The sequence below is a fragment of the Bubalus bubalis genome, chromosome X (assembly GCF_019923935.1).
Source record: "Bubalus bubalis isolate 160015118507 breed Murrah chromosome X, NDDB_SH_1, whole genome shotgun sequence".
Taxonomy (NCBI): Eukaryota; Metazoa; Chordata; class Mammalia; order Artiodactyla; family Bovidae; genus Bubalus; species Bubalus bubalis.
In genome coordinates this window covers 49,380,352-49,403,258 of record NC_059181.1, presented here as the reverse complement: position 1 = coordinate 49,403,258, position 22,907 = coordinate 49,380,352, and the positions used below count along the sequence as shown (strand labels likewise).

The 22,907-nt window shown below is 38.0% G+C and overlaps 1 protein-coding gene and 1 pseudogene across 2 annotated transcripts in view; both read left to right on the top strand.

Annotated features, from left to right (window-relative positions):
- Nucleotides 1-8,343, top strand: part of KLF8 (Kruppel like factor 8) — a 334,415-nt gene extending 326,072 nt beyond the window's left edge. For both annotated transcript variants that reach the window (XM_006068471.3, XM_006068470.3), the window contains one exon: nucleotides 7,807-8,343. In XM_006068471.3, coding sequence (XP_006068533.1) covers nucleotides 7,807-7,988 — 182 coding nt within the window. In that variant the 3' untranslated portion in view covers nucleotides 7,989-8,343. The remainder of the gene's footprint in view (nucleotides 1-7,806) is intronic.
- A 10,586-nt stretch (nucleotides 8,344-18,929) lies between these two features.
- LOC102394406 lies at nucleotides 18,930-19,590 on the top strand (annotated as a pseudogene).
- Nucleotides 19,591-22,907: the final 3,317 nt, after the last annotated feature.

Genomic DNA, 22,907 nt, shown 5'->3' with positions numbered 1-22,907 from the left:
TGGTGTGAGTGAGGTGTTAAAAATCACCCACCATTATTATGTTGCTGTCAATTTCCCCTTTTATATTTGTTAGCATTTGCCTAATGTCTTGAGGTCCTCCTAACCTGGGTGCATATATATTTATAATTGCTATATATTCTTCCTGGATTGATCTGTTGATCATTTTGTAGTGTCCTTCCTTATCTCTTGTAACAGTCTTTAAAGTTTATTTTATCTGATATGAGTATTGTTACTCTTTCTTTCTTTTGATTTCCATTTGTATGGAACATCTTTTTCTGGACACTCACTTTCAGTCTGCATGTGTCCCAAAGTATGAGGTTCATCTTTGTAGACTGCATGCATAGGGGTCCATTCAGCCAGTCTTTGTCTTTTGGTGGGAGCATTTCACTCATTTACATTTAAGATGGTTATTGATATATATGATTACCATTTAATCGATTTGATTTTGTTTTTGTATATCTTTTTCCTCCCATTTCCTGTCTAAAGAAATTCCTTTGGCATTTGATGTGAAGCTGGATTTGTGGTGTTGAATTCTATTAATTTTGCTTATCTTTAAAGCTTTTGATTTCTCCAGCATATCTGAATGAGACCTTTGCTGGATACAGTAATCTTGGTTGTAAGTTTTCTCCTTTCATCACTTTAAGTATATCCTGCCACTCCCTTCTGCCCTGCAGAATTTCTCTTGAAAGATAAACTGTTAACCTTATGGGGATCTTCTTGTACATTATTTGTTGCTTTTTCCTTGATTATTTTAATATTTTTTCTTTCTGTTTAATTTTTGTTAGTTGATTATTATGTGTTTGAGTGTGTTTCTCTTTGGATTTATCCTGTATGGGACTCTCTGGGCTTTCTGGACTTGGGTTGCTATTTCCTTTCCCATGTTAGGGAAATTTTCACCTATAATCTCATATATTTTCTCATACCCTCTCATTTTCTCTTCTTTTTCTGGGACTCCTATAATTTAAATGTTGGTTTACTTAATGTAGTCCCAGAGGTCTCTTAGACTATCCTCATTTCTTTTCATTCTTTTTTCTTTATTCTGCTATACTTCAGTTATTTCCACCATTCTATCATCCATATCATTTATCCATTTTTCTGCCTCAGTTATTCTGTTATTGGTTTCCTATAGTGTATTTTATATCTCAGTTATTTGTTGTTCATTGCTGATTGTCTATGTTTTATTTTTTCTATGTGCTTGTTATCTTCTCAATCCAAGTAAGTGCTAAGTCACTTCAGTCATGTCCAACTCTGTGTGACCTTATGGACGGTAGCCTGCCAGGCTTTTCTCTCCATGGGCTTTTCCAGGCAAGAATACTTGAGCAGGTTGCCATGCCATCCTCTAGGAGATCTTTCCAACACAGGGATTGGACCCACATCTCTTACATCTCTTGCATTGGCAGGCAGGTTCTTTACCACTAGCGCCACCTGAGAAGACCTCTCAATCCATACCTCAATTCTGTTTATCTATGCCTCCATTTTGTTCCCAAGATTTTGGATCATCTTTACTCTCATTACTCTGAATTATTTTCAGGTGGAGTGAAAATAGGTATCTTTCATTTGTTTGGTCTTATGGGTTTTAATTGTATTCCTTTACCTGATGCATATTTCTCTGCCTTTTCATTTTGTTTAATTTGCTGTGTTTAAGGTCACCTTTATTCAGGCTAGAAGTTCATAGTTCCTGTTACTTGTGGAGTCTGCCCACAGCGTGTGGAGTTGGACCATGCCTTGTGAAGTTTCCTCTTGAGGGGGACTGGTGCCTGTATTCTGGTGGATGCAACTGGATCTTGTCTCTCTGAAGGGTAGTGCCATATCCAGAGGTGTGTTTTGGGGTGTCTGTTGGTGTGGTAGGGCTTTGGGTACTCTGTATACTAATGGGCAGAGTTGTATTACTGTTTTCTATAGTTTCACATGAAGTGTCTGACAGTAGATCTTGCTGACCGTTGAGTTGGGCCTGGTCTTATTGTTGAGATGGAGATCTTCAGGAGAACTCTTGTTGATTAACGTTGCACGGTGTCAAGAATTCTCTGGTGGTACAAAGTTCTGGACTTGGGTCTCCCACTTCAGAAGTTCAGGCCTGATCCTTTACTATAGCACCAAGGATCCACTAGCCACACAGCACAGAAGAGAAGGAGAAAGAAAGAGAGAAAAGGAGAAGAAAGAGTAAAAAGGGGGATAAGGAAGTCAAACAAACAAAGAAAAGCATGGACAGACAAAACTCAAAGACAAAAGTTAAAAATAACACTAAACAGACAAGAACTCCCAAAGAGACTCACAGCCTCAGAAAAAGCAAAGAAGTTAGAAAAAAAGAACAAAAACAGGGACCAGAAAAGAAGAGAGCAATCAAGCCAATAAAGAAACCTATAAGTGAAACTGAATACTACAATCTGGATTAGCAAAAATACAAAACCAAAACTATAGAAAAAAATGCAACATAACAAAAAAGTACTGTAAATGAGAAAAATAAAATTTATTTTTAAAGTAAAAGCGTTTTAAAAGGAAAAATTCAGTAATTTTTCTTAAAAAATGGAATAATAAAATAGCAACAGAACAATACAAAAAAGAAAAAGACAAAAATAGAAGGAGAGTAGTAGTAAGAAGAATGTCCTCCTATGTCCTCTGTTGTCCTCACCACACAGTAAACTCCAGTCAAACTGCCAACTCTTAAGTCCTCCAATATTTTTAGGAAGGTCTCTGGATCTGCTGTGGGCACTGTGGGGCCAGCTCAGACTGAGATGTGGCCTCACTCCAGCTTATACTTGCTTCCAAAGTCCACAATTGCCCCCTAAGTCCACAGTCTCAAACTAATTGTGGGGATTTAATCTGGTGAACCTGAAGCTGCAGAAGTTATTTCCCTGCCTCTTCTCTGTCCACACAGCCCTAGGTGCTCAGCTTTGGTTTTGCCCCTACCTCTGCTTGTAGGCCGCCCTCCAGTGTCTTTTCCCTGTCCAGATAAGAGGAGGCAAAAGCGGCAGCTTATTTGGTCTCACTCACTCAGTTGGGCTGCAAAAGGAGAGGTTTACAACAGACACAATTGGTGTGTGAGGGGAATGCCTGTGGTGGCCAAGGCCTGTAAGAATTTGCTCCTGCCTTAGTCAGGTCATGGGCTCCCCCAGGGAATTGGCCCTATGTTGTGTGTCTCTCAGCCAAGCCAAGCTGCATAGCCTCCCAGAAAGGTGTGGGCAGTGAACTGCAGCTGCTCACAGCTTGATGATAGCGGCAACCACTGGAATCAGGACTGTAGTGGCATCTTTTCCCCTGCCTCTGGCACATGAGCAGGCTTTGGTGGTGGCCATCTGGCTGGCATATCCCCCTCTGGGATCTCAAACTTCAGTTACACCTAGTTCTGCCTCCAGCACTCATGCCAGCCTTTGTGGTGGCCAGCCAGTTATCTCAGCCTCTGGCACTGAAGTCCACAGCTGCAGCTTTTCCCACCTATGGCACACACAAAGGTGGGGTCCTGTGATCTGTGTGGAGTTAAAGGGTCCCTATTACAATTATCTCTTGCCCCTGTGGTAGGCTCAGGCTTTTCCCTGGATTCCCTCAGCTGTGTCATACTAGCCCTCTCAGAATTATATTCATGGCAGGCAACCCCCGTCCTCTCCCTGGGGTCTGACCTCTGAAGCCTGAGCCTCAGCACCCAATCCCCACGTGCCACGGCAGGTGTGCCAACAGTGTCTTGGGCTGGGATGTGCTAATCGACAACCAACTCTGTGGTGAATTCTATCCATTTTGCCTTCCAAGCACCTGTTGCTGAGTTCCCCTTTAAGGTTCTGAAGCTTCTCTGTCCCTGCCCATGAGGGGATTTCTGAGTGTGTGGAAACTTTTTCTCCTTCATGGCTTCTTCCCTGGGATACAGGTCTCCATCCCAATTCCTTTGTCTCTTTTTTTAATCTTAATCTTTTGTCCTACTTCATTCTGTGGAGTTTAGCTTGCCCTTTTGGAACTCTGGGGTCTTCTGCCAGCATTTAGAAGGTGTTCTGTAGCAGTCGTTCCACATGCAGATGTATTTTTGATGTATCTGTGGGAAGGAAGGTGATCTCCATGTCTTACTCCTCTGCCATCTTGAAAATCCCCCCTGAACTTTTTCAAGTGCTTTCCTGCAGCTATTAAAATAATCATGCAAATTTTTTTCTTAAATGTGGTAATGTGTTTTATCCCATTGATTGATTTAAGTACACTGAACTATCCTTGCATCATCCTAGGGATAAGTCTAACTTGATCATGGTGCATAGTCCTTTTAATGTACTGTTGAATTCAGTTTGATGCTGTCCTCATAGAATAAGTTTGGAAGTGTTCCCTCCTCTCCCATTTTTTGGAAGATATTAAGAAGAATTAGTATAAATTCTTTGAATGTTTTGTAGAATTCATTTGTGAAGCATTCCGGTCCTGGGCTTTTCTTTGTTCAGAGATTTTTGATTACTGATTTAATCTCTTTATTTGTTATTGATCTATTCAGGCTTCCTGTTTTGTTTTGTTTTGTTTTGTTTTAATTTACTTTTTGTAGGTTATGTTTCTAGGAATTTATCCATTTCTTATAAGTTATCTAGTTTGTTGGCATATAGTTATTTGTAATTGTCTTTTCTGAGCATTTTTTATTTCTGATGCATCCATTGTAATATCTTGTCTTTTATTTCTGATTTTATTTATTTCAATCTTATGGTACATTTACTCTAGTGTCCCTCATCAATTCAATAAATATTTTGAGTACCTATATGTGCCAGACAATAGATTAAGCCAGTAGCTTTGTACCCATTGTAATCCATCTTGCATATCATGGCTAGATCATTTCAACATTCAACATGATCAAGCCATTTTTGAGTTTAAAAATGTTTAGTGTTGCACATTCCCCCTCCCTCCAACCATTGCCTTCTGAAAAAGGCAGTGGGAGCTGTTTGTCATAGCTGGAAGGTGTATCTTATCATTGACTTACAATTGGAACATGGTGATAAAGAGCAAACTTATAGTTTATTTTGTTTTAAAATTCTTTATAGTCAATGCATCCCCCTTATTGCCTATATTTAAAACAGACTATTCTCACTGTCCTCCTCTTTGGTGTGTCACTGTATTTCAGGCTAAATTTTGAATTCTTTAGTTTAATCTTTGTAATAAGGGCCATCTCATGGAATTTATGTAAAGATATTTTAGTATGGCTGACCCCATGCATCATTTATTGTACTTCTTTACCAGCCCATACCCCCAACTGACTGGGTTGCTTTTTGCCTTCTGTTCTACTCATCTAAAACCTACCCGTGTGTCAAGCTTAATGCTGTAACACTAGCCCACAGATTTTCTACCATTGGAATTTATCTCCTATTTTGTCACATAGCTAATATGTATAATTTATATTATGAATTAATTTCCCTATGTATGTTTTGTTCTTCAGTATCAGTGATGTACTAAAGAAGGTCATGAGTTGTGCCACATGAAGTGCATTGGCACAAACAGGAGCCAGTTCAATGATAATAAAAAGTAACAGCTTTTGCAATAGGAAAAATTAGTCTCCTTGATGAATGCTGTAATCTGTTTATTCTAGCCAATGAGCTCTTTTGATTAGAAGGTCTCACTGCTTTACAAGTCAAATTTTCTTCATTTGATTGTATAGAATATAGAAGTTCTCGGGAGAAATTCTTAAGATATTGCAACAAAATTTATAGCATTGTGATAGCTGGGTGGTGTGGTGATGGAATATAATTATATAGACCAAACTGAAATCCCATTTACATACTCTCAATATCACCTGAAGTCTCATTCTCCTTCCTACTGTTGATAATTTGCTGTGTCATCTTCCAAATCTTCTCTCTTTGCTTGGTGTGTGTGTGTGCATCAGAAAGAGAGAGAAAGAGAGAAGGAAATAGCAAGAGAAACAGACACAGAGACACAGAGGTAGATAGTTTGAAGAAATATAAATGGGATCCTACTGTGCATGTGTGTGTATATGATGCTTAGCTATTCAGTAACTTTTTCTTTTCATTTTATAACATTTGATTGTCCATCTTTTGTTTTCAATACATCCAACTCTTATCTCATTATTCTTAACAGCTAATGCATCAATGTCTGAATATTGAAATTATCAGTAATTGGTATCAAATAATTGATATCAATACTGAAATTATCAGTAATTTGAGTGAATCCTCAAAATAGTTGCCTTGGTATTTGCCGCAACTGTGAGTCAGAGTGAATGTCATTCTGTTGCCCATTATTTGAAAGTTGCAGTTAATTAAATTAGTAAGCACTTGGAAAGACTGGTAAGTGTTGAACAGTAAGCTGAAAAACAACATATGCAAACCAAATTGCCACCAGAATTTACTACAACATAAAATAAAATACTCTGGAGCATTTATAAGGAGAAAGGGAAGAATGAGCTAGAGTAAGACAAACCATTAAAATACCAATGCATTTGAACTTCCCTGGGGGTCCAGTGGTTAAGAATCCACCTGCGAATGCAGGGACACAGATTTGATCCCTGGTCTAGGAAGATCTCACATGCAACTAAGCCCAAGAGCCACAACTACTGAAGCCCATGCACTATAGGGCCTGTGCTTCATAATAAGAGAAGCCACCTCAATGAGAACACATCACAACAAAGAGTAGCCCCTGCTCACCGCAGCTAGAGAAAGTCCATGTGCAGCAATAAAGACCCAGCACAGCCAAAAATAAATAAATGATTTTTTTATAATTAATGCAAACAATGTATTGTGTATCTTCATTGTCACTTATTTATGATTATAGGATTATACATGGTCATTATGGAAGATGGGCAATAGGGAAGCACATTAAAAGGAAAATAGTCATTACCCTAATCCTATGACCTTAACCATAGTTAATATTTATTTTTTGTTATATAGCTTCTTGTCTTTTTACTTTAAAAATTTTATTATAAGATACAATACCATGATTTTTAAAACATTCCAACAATACAGAAAGGTGCAAAGTGAAAAAAGAAATTTCTCTTCTCACCATTCTCATTCTCACCTTCTGGATATTCACTCACTATTAATTCCTCTCATAATTTACATTTAAGTGTATTGATCTTGCCTTTTTTCTGAGTATATACATATGTGTTAGGTGACATATACACCACTATGGGAGTCATATTGTGTTAATGTTCTTTATATTACTTTTTTCACTTAATTTTGTATATATTCATATATATATATATATATGAGCATATATAGTCAATATATAGCACAAGTGTATCTATTTCAAATAGTATGACTTGATACTTCTCCTCACCCAATTCCATGCCATTGAGTTTCTGATCTTTCACAGAGAAAGGTCTTAGCTGAGATTCCATTCCAGTGAGTCACACATTCTTTCTGTGAGTATGGTTCTATTTCATACCATTTGTTGTGAAGTATTAGGGAAGGAAATATAGTTAATATCATGTGGTATAGTGGAAAATATTAATTAATGATTTGGATTTGGATCTCAGTTTCATCATTTGTTGCCTGTGTTTAAAAGATAAAATGTTTCAAACAACCTTGTAAGATATTTTTATCCCTCTTAAGAGATGAGAAAACAGAGACCCAGCCAGGGATAAATGACTTATTTAAGGTCACACAGCTAGTATATATTATAGCCAGGATTTAAACAAAGGCCAGTTTGAGGCACAGCCTATGTGTTTTCCTTTCAACCATCGTGGCTTTTCTTGGGGACTTAAGTATAAGTGAAGGAGAAAAGTCTTCAAAGTTGATTGCTTATATTTTTGACCAAAGCCTTAATAAAAGGTTATATACTCTGTTATCTTTCCAGTATCCAAATGTCTCTTATCTGACTTCTTTTGTTTTGTCATATTTCCTTTTTTAGGAGAGAAGCCTTATAAATGCACTTGGGATGGTTGCTCCTGGAAATTTGCTCGCTCAGATGAGCTCACCCGCCATTTCCGCAAGCACACAGGGATCAAGCCTTTCCGGTGCACAGACTGTAATCGTAGCTTTTCTCGCTCTGACCACCTGTCTCTGCACCGCCGGCGCCATGACACCGTGTAAGCGGTACAGACTGCACTAGAAGAGCTGCACTGGTCTCTTTTGTGCACACGCCCGTGTGCTATAAGATCATGACCATCTTTTCCTCTTTGACTCAGCTTGCCTGTGGGATGGGATACAGCTCACTGACCCAGACTGACGGGACTGGAGGAAAAGATAGCTGATCTCTCGTGGAGACTCCTTATATTCCATCTTCATTTCTTCCGTCTCATCCCCAATTTTTTTCAACCTCCACATGGGTTGAATTCCAGTGTGGCACCCATGGTTGCCCCTTCCCCTTCCCGTTATGAGATAGGACATTTTTCCTACAATAAGAAAACAGGAATCAAATTCAAGGCTGTGAATAAACATATGCTGCTTTTTTTTTCTTATTTTTCTCTTGTTTTATAGAATTCTTATCCATATTTTTGAATCAATATATCAATGTGGTTGGTAGTGTCCTAAAATGACTTTTTTCAAGTTCCCAGGCAAAAGAGGGCATAACATTGTAGTTGGTTAATAAGATTTACAGGTATTTGGGTCCTGAGTATAGGGTGCATTCTTGGTGAATAAACTGAGTCCCATACCAAACGCAAAGATTGTGTAAAACCAATCCTATTTGTTCTTACATTTTGGTTTTCAGACAGTGCTGGTGCTTCTTGCTTCTTTAGTCCATCAAAGGGAATGAAAGGATCTTCTTGTCCTCCTTTTCATCCTCTTCTTCCTCTTCCTCCTTCAGGATTAAAGATTTTTCTGCACAGTTACATTCTTTGTTATGTTAAACTTGGACAAAATTTTCAAAGCACACACTAACATACCAGTATGGAAAAAAAATGTTCCAAGAGAGTAAATTGGGCAGTGATAGGAACAAGTAGATCCAAGATGACCCTGTAAACAAATAGAGGGGGACTTTCCTTTGTATAGGATATCAAAAGTGCTGTAATCACAAGCCTCATTCAAATGACTATCTGTTGAGACAGTGTCTTGAGGTGATAGCTGTACTGTTTATTATTCTGTTTACATAAAGCTACTGTTATGAACATACTGCATGATGAAAAAAATGACACACTGGGGCCATGTTATGCAGAGGTGAGAGGTTAGAAGAAAAAATGTCTTAATTATGTGGTTATTAACATGCATTCCTGTATGTTTCAAATGGAATATAAGAGGCTTTTAGTGAAAAGTATTAATAGTATTAATGTTCTACAACTGCTGTGAACATCTAAGACATTTCTTTTATCCATTATAGCAGGTTGCATAATATACACACTTGGTTACCCAATCAGACTGCTTTATTATAATGTCCAGGACATAAAACCCTCTGTTTCAGGCACTGGACCTCAGATCTACCTCCACATGGCAAATTTCCTCTCCCAGGGTTGGGGGGGAAGCTTTTAATCACTTTATTGTGAACACAGCTTCTCTCCTGGAAAAGATTCTCTTCATATGGTATCCACTTTCCTTGGCAGATATTTAACTAGTATCTCTTGAATACTTTAGGCTACTTCCCAAGGCCATTTATTCTGACTAAATTATAGAATTCTAGTACCAAGAAGGGATCCTATCAACTATATAGTCCTACCCATCATTAATATTTTGCAGATGAGACAAATATGGGTCAGATTTCTTCCCAAGATGTTTCTTTGAGGCTTTACAGGCTTGCACACTCACTCTCCCAGGGATCACATTATTAAACCAAATTTTAAAATTGTACATGATTGGTTGCAGTATTTGTCTAATGTTATATGTTATGCTTCAGAAAAATTTAAGCCACTTACAGAATAATTTACAGTTGACTAAATGGTAAGTAACCTGTGCTTATACTCATTGATATGTAACATTAGGCACACAATTTTTCTATTCTTAACACTTTCTATAATATCTCAGGTTTGATTTATCTCATTTCAAGCTACAGTGTCTTCCCAGACCATAAATCCTCATAAATTCGAGGACTATCTGTAATTTTCAAAATGATATGTAGATTTTTACTATTTTAGCCTTGTTATTTTAATATAGGTTTTCCCTTAACTTTTGGTTGCAAGTTCCACACTCCAAACTAATTGTTAAAGCATAGGGAGTAAGACAGCTGTAAGACAGGTTGTTAAAGGTGAAACTTACGTTGTTAAAGTTACCATCATACATAAGTTAAGCTTATAATTGAGTAGTTGATATGGTATTTCACAGTAGAATCCAAAGACATACTCTTTTTCTCCAGAGTTTGGATTTGAGACTTCTTTTTCAGAGTTTATAACTGACCTGTGCCCTTCAGACCTCAAAATCTTTTGCATTGGAGCATATGATCTATTTGTAAATAAAGACTATGTTCAAATCCTACTAACTAGGATATTTACTTAGGATTCCAAATATTGGTATCCCTGACATCTTTAAGCTTTTATTCAAATTTTCCCTGTAAAGTAATGAGGGACTTTATTAATGATTTATTAATTGTCCTTGGACAGGAAAATATTCTAATCCTATTTTCATTGTCCTCTTCCCTCCAAATAATGATAAAATCTTTACAAATTATTTACATATTCTTTAGGAAATATATCAAAATTCATTAAGAATATTTCATGAAGTACAGGTACTCAAATACAATATAGTGCTGTATCACACCAAAAGCACATATAACTTTGCTAAATAAATGTGGAAAAGAACTGTCTCTCAAAGGTAGCATTTGGAATTTATTGAATTTACTGTGCCCACACCAGCAAACCACCATTATGTGAATGGTTGCCTACGGCGTGGAAAGTGGCTTTGTTCTATAGGGCTGAATAATATCTTGGAATTTGTTGCAGTGGAATTCGTCCATTTGTAGATGATTGGCAGTTGAACATTACTATTGATAATTATTATTGGAAAATTCAGGAAAAAATATTAAGAATATGAACAGCTGAGTACATTAGGTAGAGTGATTTATGTATGGGTAAGACAGAAAGGTTTGCAAGAATAACTTCTTAAATAAACTTTTTATTTTAAAACAGTTTTAGATTTATAGAAAAATTGTGAAAATTGTACAGTTTCCCTATACCTCAAGTCCAGTTTTCCCTATTATTAGCATCTTTCATTAGAATGATATATTTGTTGCAATTAATGAAGTAATGATGATACATTACTATTAACTAAAATCTAAACTTTATTCAGATTTTCTTAGTTTTTACCTAATATCATTTTTCTATTCCAGCATCCATTCAGGATACCACATCACATTTAGTAGTCATAGCTCCTTAGACTTCTTTGGGTTGTGACAATTTCTCAGACTCTCCTTGTTTCCTATGACCTTGACAGTTTTGAGAAGCCCCTAAATTAATATCTAATATCCAAATTATTTCTCATGATTAAACTGAGCTTACAGGTTTGGAGGATGAGGATCACAAAGTTGAACTGCCATTTTCTACACATATTAACATGACACATACTCTTGATGTTAATCTTGATCATCTGGCTGAGATATTGTTTGTCAGGTTTCTCCTCTGTCCCACCTTACATACTGTACTCTTTGGAAGGAAATCACTATGTACAGCCTACACTTAAGGAGTGGTTAGCTATGCACTACATCATTGAGGGTGAATATCTACATAATTATTGGGAAATCTGCATAGGAGATTTGTCTCTTCTCTCTCATTTATTTATTTATCCAATCATTTATTGGTATCACTATGGACTCATGGATATTTATTTTGTACTTTGGGTTATAATCCAACTTATTCTGTTTCTCAAATAGTTCCAGCTTTGACAATTGGGCACTCTTTTGGCTTGACTTTCATGTACTTTTGACATACCCCATCATTTTTTTAAGGACACCTTTACTTTGTAGCACTACAAGATGCTCCAAGCTCATCTTATATATATATATATATATATATATATATATTTTTTTTTTTTTTCCCCAATCCTATAATCAACCATTTCTTTAAGGAGTCCTGGTTTCTGTTAATGGAAAATTGTTAGAAATCAAGATCTGGGCATTAGGTATGCTTATTGCTACAGTTGTCTTGTTGCTTCTAGGTCATTTCAGCTGATAGAGCAAGGAAATATATGCATATATACTAACCCATGTATATCTATGTATACATACATGTATCTATAGATAGTTCTGTATGTAATCATCCATATCTTTATTAAGCTAAACATGAGTTCATACTGATGTATCCAACTCCAATCCATTATCACATGGATCATCTTATCCTTTGTTTACTATTAATTTAACCTTTGTTTACTCTGACCTTCCATTCCAACAGTGAGAAACCTGGCTCCCACACTTTGCCATCTACTTACTTAATTGCTCAGTTCCAGAGTACCTGTATAGTGGTATCTGAATTGTTTTCTTGAATAGCTATGGAAACACCTAGAGCACAGTGCTCATGTACGTGATAGTACATTTTTTAGAACTCCAACAGCTCTTTGAAACAAAGTAATCTGAAAATTTTAGGGATTAGTGATTTCTATGACCTAAGTTCCAGGAACTTGGTGTGTATCCTTCTCTCAAAAGGTTTTTTTTAAGAACCAGATCATTTGGAATTGACCTAATCTTTAATAAGCCAAGGGAAATTATTGATCTTCCATAGTGTGCTAATACCTACATAGAAGTGTGTACACTGAAGAAAGGGGATGTGCCCAATTTAAAGAAACATTTAGCATTATCTTTTCTCACTGAAAAATATGGCTCTCTGACAATAGAGGTGCTACCCTGTTATCTCTCTTCCGTATTCTCTCATCTCTCACTTTACTGACCTTAGGCAAGTCACATCACCTCTTTGTGCCTCAGTTAACCCATCTGTAAAATGGGGATCCAAATATCTACCTCACAGGAATGTTGTGAGGATTATCATTAATGGATGTTGGCAAAAATGACAAGTGATGCTTAAATGAACAACAAAGTAATATGATTACCACTATGATGATAATTATAGTAGTCTATATTTATCCTAGAAGAAGGAGAGTATTAAGCTTTCTGGATGATAAAGAGCTAAATTTGAGTCAATAACAAGGATAATTGGAGTGGTCACTGGAAACAGTATTATCTCTTACTCTCAATCTCCCTACATTCTACTCACTGCTAACTATAGGATTCTCACCTGTTTCTATACTCAAAGCATATCAGGGCCTAAAGGAATTAAGTAGGCCAAATCCATTGCTTTAAAATCTGTATTCTTCCCCTACCCTCACTCTTTCTGGACCACATTATATGTCACCCTGTCAGAAGTACAGAGGAAATTTACCACAACCTTTCAAACCTTGGCCAGTCCAGCTTCACCAGTTACATTTTATCTTTCCACACTTACTATATTATGAACAATATAGGTAGAAGGGAAATGGGGTGGGGTGGTTGGGCTGGGAGTGGAATGGAAGAGGATAGAATTTTCACTAGTGACTGGATATTTCTTTGATTCTCAAATACTGGTTTTACCTCCCATTTCTTTTCTGGTGGAGTGTTGGAGACAGGGGGAGAGACACTATCCTATTAAGAAACTATCCTTCCTTTCCAGTAGATGTTTCCCAGGATCAGTACAGATAGTTGTTTTGGATATTATAACTGTTGTATATGTGCTGTTTTCATTGTATTTCTGAATAAACAGAGGAAGAGAATCCCTAGTGGTTTTCATCTTTGTTTTTTTGACAGGGAGACACAGTAGGTAAACAGTACCAGAAACTGGTCTTCATTTTTGTGTTGAGGAAAGGAGCCTACAGTAAAATGATTGGGGTTTTTTATCATTTTTATTTAAAGAAATTATAGAACAGTATATTATTAAGCTTTAATCTTTATAACTTCTATATCTGGGCCTCATTATTTCAGTGATTTAGAGAAACACCCTGTTGTTTTTTGTTTTTTGGGTTTTTTTTTTTTTTTTGCTCTATTTTATACTAGTTCTTGTTCCAGAGGCATGGCTTTGAGCCTAGCATTATGAGCAATCTCTTATACACAAGTCTGTTGGGCCCCCAGAAATACTAAAAAACTGCCTCAGTTAGCATGGTCACTTGGAGATTACTCTGTTTTAACCCAATGGGACTTTTCTTCTGTGGCATCCAGGCAGGATGTGTGCTTGGGAAATAAGCAATCTTGTTATGTTTAATTATTGTACTTTTATAACTAATAAATTTTTTAACCTTCAGAATCCATGGCTATTATCTTGACTTTGTCTTCATTTTACTTTTCTACAACATGGCATGGCACAAGTAGATCATTTTTTCCCTTAACTGGGTAAAGTTGGAAGCTGGGCTATCTTAAACACAATAATTTCTCTGCTTAAGCACATGAGGCCCTCCCCATTCTTGAGATCATATCAGCATGTCCCTGAACAGGACTGAATGGAGACTGTGCCCCTTTTGTATATTTCTTACAGTGAATCACCATGTGTGGTACAGACTCAGCTGGTTAGGTTTCCTTGCCCATCCCTGTTCCCTTACCATCTTGTTTGTTTTTTCCTAAGAAGGAATTCAGGAGAGAAGGGTATTGGGACAATTTTAAACTCCAAAGCTACTTGAGTACAAATACCACCCCTGGGTAGGGGATATGGGAAGCTGCCTTGTCTGTGGTCTATGGACCCTGCTTTGGAAAACTTTGTATTTCAGAGAGATTCTGGGAAAGAAGTAAAGGGCAGGACATCCTATGAGAGAGTAAGATCAATAGCTAGAAGAACAGATTGAAGAGTAAATATTCTTGGGGCTGACAGAAAGGGATTTTCACTACAAATGATATAAAACAAGGAATCTCAGGCTTTATAAGTTTCCCAATAATATTTTAACTCATTTATTTATTATGAGAGTCACCATCATCCTTTTGGTTTGAAAGCATCAACTAGATTCTACAAATATATTGACTGAAAAACTATCAATAATACAGGCTCTTTGCTGGTTGCTATAGAGATGAATAAAACACCACTGCTCTCAAGAAATTCACTCCCTAATAGGGAATACCATTAGGAAAAGAAACAGAATAATGCCTTGTCTCATAATAGATATATGTTCAAAACTACTAAAAATTAAAAACATTTGAATAGTAAAAATACCATAAACAGTTGAAAGACATCCAAATATAACACAGGATTTAAGTCTAGCACATAATTAAAAATCTACAAGTAATAAAAAGAATAAGAAATTTATCACAGATTGTACATAGTCAATAAACATATAAAAAGATGTTTCACATCACTACTAATCATGGAAATTAGACTTTTTAAAAATTAAATAATGTCATTTGCAGCAATATGGATGGACCTAGAGATTGTCATACTGAGTGAACTAAGTCAGATAAAGAAAAAACATTTTAAATGATATCACTTATATGTGAAATTTAATAATAAGATACAAATGAGCTTATTTACAAAATAAAGTAGAGTCATAGATGTAGAAAACAAACATGATTTCCAGGGGCAAAAGAGAGGATAGATAAACTGGAATTGCAGTTGACATATCAGTACAGTTCAGTTGAGTCTCTCAATCGTGTCCGACTCTGCAACCCCATGAATCGCAGCACGCCAGGCCTCCCTGTCCATCACCAACTCCCGGAGGTCACCCAAACTCATGTCCATTGAGTCGGTGATGCCATCCAGCCATCTCATCCTCTGTCGTCCCCTTCTCCTCCTGCCCCCAATCCCTCCCAGCATTCGAGTCTTTTCCGATGAGTCAACTCTTTGCATGAGGGGGCCAAAGCACTGGAGTTTCAGCTTCAGCATCATATCTTCCAAAGAACACTCAGGTCTGATCTCCTTTAGAGTGGACTGGTTGGATCTCCTTGCAGTCCAAGGGACTCTCAAGAGTCTTCTCCAACACCATAGTTCAAAAACATCAATTCTTCGGTGTTCAGCCTTCTTCACAGTCCAACTGTCACATCCATACATGACCACTGAAAAAACCATAGCTTTGACTAGATGGACCTTTGTTGGCAAAGTAATGTCTCTGCTTTTGAATATGCTATCTAAGTTGGTCATAACTTTCCTCCAAGGAGTAAGCATCTTTTAAATTCATGGCTGTAATCACCATCTACAGTGATTTTGGAGCCCCCCAAAAATAAAGTCTGACACTGTTTCCACTGTTTCCCCATCTATTTCCCATGAAGTGATGGGACCAGATGCCATGATCTTCATTTTCTGAATGTTGAGTTTTAAGCCAACTTTTTCACTCTCCTCTTTCACTTTCATCAAGAGGCTTTTTAGCTCCTCTTCACTTTCTGCCATAAGGGTGGTGTCATCTGCATATCTGAGGTTATTGATATTTCTCCCAGCAATCTTGATTCCAGCTTGTGCTTCCTCCAGCCCAGCGTTTCTCATGATGTATTCTGCATATAATATAATAAGCAGGGTGACAATATACAGCCTTGATGTACTCCTTTTCCTATTTGGAACCAGTCTATTGTTCCATGTCCAGTTCTAACTGTTGCTTCCTGATATTGAAAAGCAGAGACATTACTTTGCCAACAAAGGTCCATCTAGTCAAGGCTATGGTTTTTCCAGTGGTCATGTACGGATGTGAGAGTTGGACTGTGAAGAAGGCTGAGCACAGAAGAATTGATGCTTTTGAACTGTGGTGTTGGAGAAGACTCTTGAGAGTCCCTTGGACTGCAAGGAGATCCAACCAGTCCATTCTGAAGGAGATCAGCCCTGAGATTTCTTTGGAAGGAATGATACTAAAGCTGAAAGTCCAGTACTTTGGCCACCTCATGCGAAGAGTTGACTCATTGGAAAAGACTCTGATGCTGGGAGGGATTGGGGGCAGGAGGAGAAGGGGACGACAGAGGATGAGAGGGCTGGATGGCATCACTGACTCGATGGATGTGAGTCTGAGTGAACTCCGGGAGTTTGTGATGGACAGGGAGGCCTGGTGTGCTGCGATTCATGGGGCCACAAAGAGTCAGACACGACTGAGCGACTGAACTGAACTAATGGAATAACTTATACTGTGGAACATAATGCAGGAGTTAATGGGAATGAAGTAAATGTATATTAACCTGTATGGAATGATCTTCAAATCATATTGTTTTGGAATGATCCACACATACCAGATTACTGTGCCTTTGTATTAAGAGAAATAAAGGACTTTGGCTTGAGTGTTTAATATAAGTCCTTGAGAATTCAGGAGGGAAACAACTTGTAACACTGTCAGAGAACATGGTCAAAGGAACAGTGAACCCAAAACACTTCTATTCTGAAAAAATATGCTTGGAGTTACTTGGGACAGTTAATATATAAATTCATGCTTGAGCACCTGCAATTACATTACCTTAATTCATTTATCAGGTTAACTACAGCCGCTGGAAAGAGAGTGAGTGGGAATAGGGGAAAATGGGATCAAGTACATTTTAAAAATAATTATTAGAATAGTTCAGCAAGGGTTAAGGTGCATATCCTGGTGAAACCAAAACAAGCAATCATTATTTCTTAGACAAGCAATCATAAGAAGCCTGAACAGCTGGAAATGAGATGTCCACAATGCAGGTTTTTTGTCCTTTTCACAAGGTGAGGGGTGAAAGGAGGCCTGACCTGAAGGTTTGGTTCCTCATGCTGAATATCTGGATCAGTTGCTTTAATCTTATTTGTAGACTGGATATTTTCCTTCAACATTTTGTTCAAGTTATATTTCTGACCCTGCTAGCTCTATTGAGATAAAATTGGCAATTAACATTGCGTAAATTTAAGCTGCACAATGTGATGATTTGATAGGCATATATTGTGATTTTTATTACAATGAGGTTACTTAACACATCCTTCACCTAGCATAATTACCATTTTGTTGCTGTTATAGTGAGAATATTAAAGTTCTACTCTCATAGCAACTCTCAAATATCCAAGACAGTATTGTTAACTATGCACACCATGCTGTATATTAGATCCCTAGGATCTGTTAATCTTATAACTGAAAATTTATACTCTTAGACCAGTGTCTCTCTATTTCACCCACAACTCAGGCCTTGGCAAATACAGTTCTATTGTCTGTTTCTATGTGTTTGATGTTTTTATTTTTTATTAATGAATTTATTTTTATTGAAGGATAATTGCTTTACAGAATTTTGCTGTTTTCTGTCAAACCTCAACATGAATCAACCATAGATATACATGATGTTTTTAAATTTCATATATATGTGAGAATATAGAGTATTTGTCTTTGTCTGACTTATTTCACTTAACAATATGCCCAAAAGGTCCATCCACGTTGTTACAAATGACAAGATTTACTTCTTTTTGAAGGCCAAATAATATTCTATCCCATATATGTTTGTGCATATGTGTATGTGTGTGTGTGTAAATATGTATATAACATTTTTTAAAGATCATTTATATATTTATTCACTTTTGGCTTGCTGGGTCTTAGTTGCAGCATTCAGGATCTTTTGTTGTAGCATGTGGGTTTCTCTCTAGTTGTGGCACATGTGCAGCACCAGCACTGGAATACCCTGGCTCTGTACTCAGCCATGCCAAGATATAGCCCCACTCACCAATGGGCAGGCACCAGCCCCTGGACAATTCTGCTTCACATCCAGCTTCACTGGGAGCCAGCTATTCCCACCAGTGGGTCATAACAAGCCCCAGGTCCCAAAGGGCACCACACCCAGCAGTCTAGGACCCAACTCTGCCAGTAGGTTCACCAGCTCTGGGACTTTTAAGACCCTGGCCCTACTTACTAGTGGGCATGCAGCAGCCCTAGAAACCTCCATGTTACACTGAACCATGCCAGGACATGGTCCAATCCATAGGTGGGTCAGCACCAGACTCAGAAATACTCAGGCTACAGATTCAGCCTTGCCAGGACCCAGCCTTGCCCACCAGCAACTAGAAGCCTCCACAACCAGCCAAGATAGCAGCTGGAAGATCTCGGGGGAGGTGCAGAGCCAGGGCCAGCAGGCAGCAAGCAGGCCAGAACAAGAGCTGGAGTGGTACAAGAGAGTGCCACAAGAGTGGCAGCCACCGCAGTGGGCCAGACTGACAGCTGAAACTCCTGCAAACTTGGGCACATGCTCGCACCACTGTGCCACCAGCCCAAGTAATGAAGATGGTGGCCCTTTGGATGTGGTTATATTCCAACAGCTGCTACCTATACTGCCATGTGCATATCAGCACCATCCTGATTGTCATCTGCTACCTGATCATCAATGCCCTGGTACTGCTGATTCTGTTGAGTGCCCTGGCTAATCCAGACCAGGATCACTTTTCAAGTTCTGAACTCAGAGGTGACTTTGAGTTCATGGATGATGCCAACGTGTGCATTGGCATTGCAATTTCTGTTCTCATGATCCTGACCTTCGAAATGGCTCTGTAAGGAGCATACAAGCAACACACCACCTGGATCATCCCATTCCTCTATTATCAGATCTTTGATTTTGGCCTGAACATCTTGGTTGCATTCATTGTACTTGTTTATCCAAACTCCATCCAGGAACACATATGACAGCAGCCTCCTAATCTTTCTTAGAAAGATTATATCATGTCATTTAATCCTACCTATTTGGTCCTCATTACTCTTCTGTTTACCAACATTATCTTAACTTCTACGGGTTACTTGATTAGCTGTGTTTGGAACTTCTCCTGATACATCAATGGCAGGAATTCACTACGGTGCTGTTACTCTGTATGATGATGTCACCGTGAATGACACTGCCAAGGAGCTGCCACTACCCTACCTGTCTTGTTAAGCCTTGAAGAAATACCATGTCTAGACATATATCTGGAAGAAATAAAAACTGAAAAAGACACAGGTACCCCAATGTTCATTGCAGCACTATTTACAATAGATAGGGCATGGAAGCAACCTAGATGTCCATTAACAGATGAATGGATAAAGTAACTGTGGTGCATATATACAGTGGAATTCTACTCAGCCATAAAAAAGAGCACATTTGAGTCAGTTCTATTGAGGCAGATGAACCTATTATACAGAGTGAAGTAAATTAGAAAGACAAATATATATTAATGCATATATATGGAATTTACAAAAATGGTAATGATGAAACTATTTGCATGGCAACAATTGAAACACAGACATAGAAAACAGACTTACAGACAAGGGTGGTGGGGGGATAGTGAGGGGAGGGGAGGAAAGAGGTGAGACCAATGGAGAGAGTAGTATGGAAGCATATACATTACCATATGTAAAATAGATAGCAAAAGGAAATATTTGCTATATGACTCAGGGAATTCAAACTGGGGCTCTGTAACAACTTGGAGGGGTAAAAAAGGGTGGGAGGTGGGAGGGAGGCTCAACAGGGAGGGGACATATAGGCTAATAGAAGGCTGTTAGGACATAAGGCTAATTCATGTTGATGTGTAGCAAAAATCAAACCAATATTGTAAAACAATTATCTTTCAATTAAAGATAAATAAATTCTTAAAAAATACTTTAAATATGCTTAAAACCACAATCACAAAAAATTAACCAAAGTAATCACATGGATCAAAGCCATGTAACTCAGTCCATGAAGCTATGAGCTATATTGTGCAGGGCCACCCAAGACAGATGGGTCATGGTGGAGAGTGATCCACTGGAGAAGGGAATGACAAACCACTTCAGTATTCTTGCCCTGAGAACTCCATGAACAGTATGAAAAGGTAAAAATATATGAAACTGGAAGATGAGCCCCCTAGGTCAGTAGGTGTCCAATATGGTATTGGGGGAGAGTGGAGAAATAGCTCCAGAAATAATGAAGAGGCTGAGCCAAAGCAGAAACTATGCCCAGCTGTGGATGTGTCTGGTGGTGAAAGTAAAACCCGATGTTGAACCTGAAATGTAAGGTCTATGAATCAAGGTAAATTGGATGTGATCAAACAGAAGATGGCCAGAGTGAATGTCGATATTTTAGGAATCAATGAATTAAAATGGACAGGAATGGGTGAATGTAATTCAGAAGACCATTATATCTACTACTGTGGGCAAGAATCCCTGTGAAGGAATGGAATGGCCCTCATAATCAACAAACGAGTCTCAAATGCAGTGTTGATTTTGTTCAGTTGCTCAATCGTGTCTGACTCTTTGTGACCCCATGGACTGCAGCACGCCAGTCCCTGTCCTTCACTATCTCCCAGATAGTGTTCAGACTTATGTCCATTGAGCCAATGGTGTCATCCAACCATCTCATCCTCTGTTGCCCCTTTCTCCTCATTCCCTATGCAGTTTTTGGGTGCAACCTCAAAAATGACAGAATGATCTCAGTTCATCTCCAAGGCAAACCATTCAGTATCACAGTAATCCAAGTCTATACCTCAACCACTAATGCAAAAGAAGATGAAGTCGAATGGTTCTATGAAGACCTATATGACCTTCTAGAACTAACTCCAACAAGAGAAAGTCATTTTCATCATAGGAATTGAAATGCAAAAGTAGGAAGTCAAGAGATACCTGGAGTAAGAGGTAAATTTGACCTTGGCATACAAAACGAAGCAGGGCAAAGGCTAACAGAGTTTTTCAAAGAGAATGCACTGGTCATAGCAAACAGCCTCTTCCAAGAACACAAGAGAAGACTCTACACTTGAACATCACCAGATGGTCAATACTGAAATCAGATTGATTATACTCTTTGCAGCCAAAGATGGAGGAACTCTAGACCGTCAGCAAAAACAAGATGGAGAACTGACTATGGCTCAGATCATGAGTGCCTTATTGCAAAACTCAGACTTAATGAAAGAAAGTAGGGGGAAACATTAGGCCATTCTGGTATGACCTAAATAAAATTCCTTAAGATTATGCAGTGGAAGTGATAAATAGATTCAAGGGATTAGATCTGATAGAGTGAGTGAAGAACTCTGGACAGAGGTTCACAACATTCCTCAGGAGTCAGTGACCAACACATTCCAAAGAAAAAGAAATACAAGAAGGCAAAATGGTTGTCTGAGGAGGCCTTACAGATAGTTGAGAAAAGAAGAGAAGTGAAAAGCAAAGGCGAAAAGGAAAGATATAAGCATCTGAATGCAGAGTTCCAAAGAATAGCAAGGAGAGATTTAAGAAAAAAAAAAGCCTTCTTAAATGAACAATGTAAAGACATAGAGGGAAACAATAGAAAGGGAAAGATTAGAGATCTTTTCAAGAAAATTGGAGATAACAAGGGAACATTTCATGCGAAGATGGGCACAATAAAGGACAGAAATGGTAAGGACATAACAGACACAGAAGAGATTAAGAAGAGGTGGCAAGAATACACAGAAGAACTGTACAAAATGGTTTTAATGACACAGATAACCATGATGGTGTGGTCACTAACCTAGAGCCAGATATCCTGAAATGTGAAGTAAAGTGGGCCTTAAGAAGCATTCCTAAGAACAAAGCTAGTGAAGGTGATGCAATTCCAGCTGAGCTATTTAAAATACTAAAAGATGATGCTGTGAAAGTGCTGTACTCAATATTCCAGCAAATTTGGAAAACTCAGCAGAGGCCACAGGACTGGAAAATGTCAGTTTTCATTCCAATACCAAAGAAAGGCAATGCCAAAGAAAGTTCAAACTACCATACAATTGTGCTTATTTCACATGCTAGCAAGGTAATGCTCAAAATCCTTTAAGCTAAGCTTCAGCAATATGTGAACCTAAAACTTCCAGATGTACAAGCTGGGTTTAAAAAAGGCAGAGCAACCAGAGATCAAATCGCCAACCTCCACTGGATCATAGAAATAGCAAAGGAATTCTACGAAATTATCTACTTCTGTTACATTGACTAAGCTAAATCCTTTGACTGTCAGAAAATTCTTAAAGATAGAGGAATACCAGACCACCGTACTGCCTCCTAGGAAACCTGCATACAGGTCAAGAAGCAACAGTTAGAACCGGACATGGAATAATGAATTAGTTCAGAATTGGGGAAAGAGTATGTCAAGACTGTATATTGTCAATCTGCTTATTTAACTTACATGCGGAGTACATCATGGAAAATTCCACTCTGAACTCAACATTCATACAATATTGTAAAGTAAAAAATAAATAAATAAATAAAGCAGTGAAGTGATTAACAAAAATAAAAAATAAA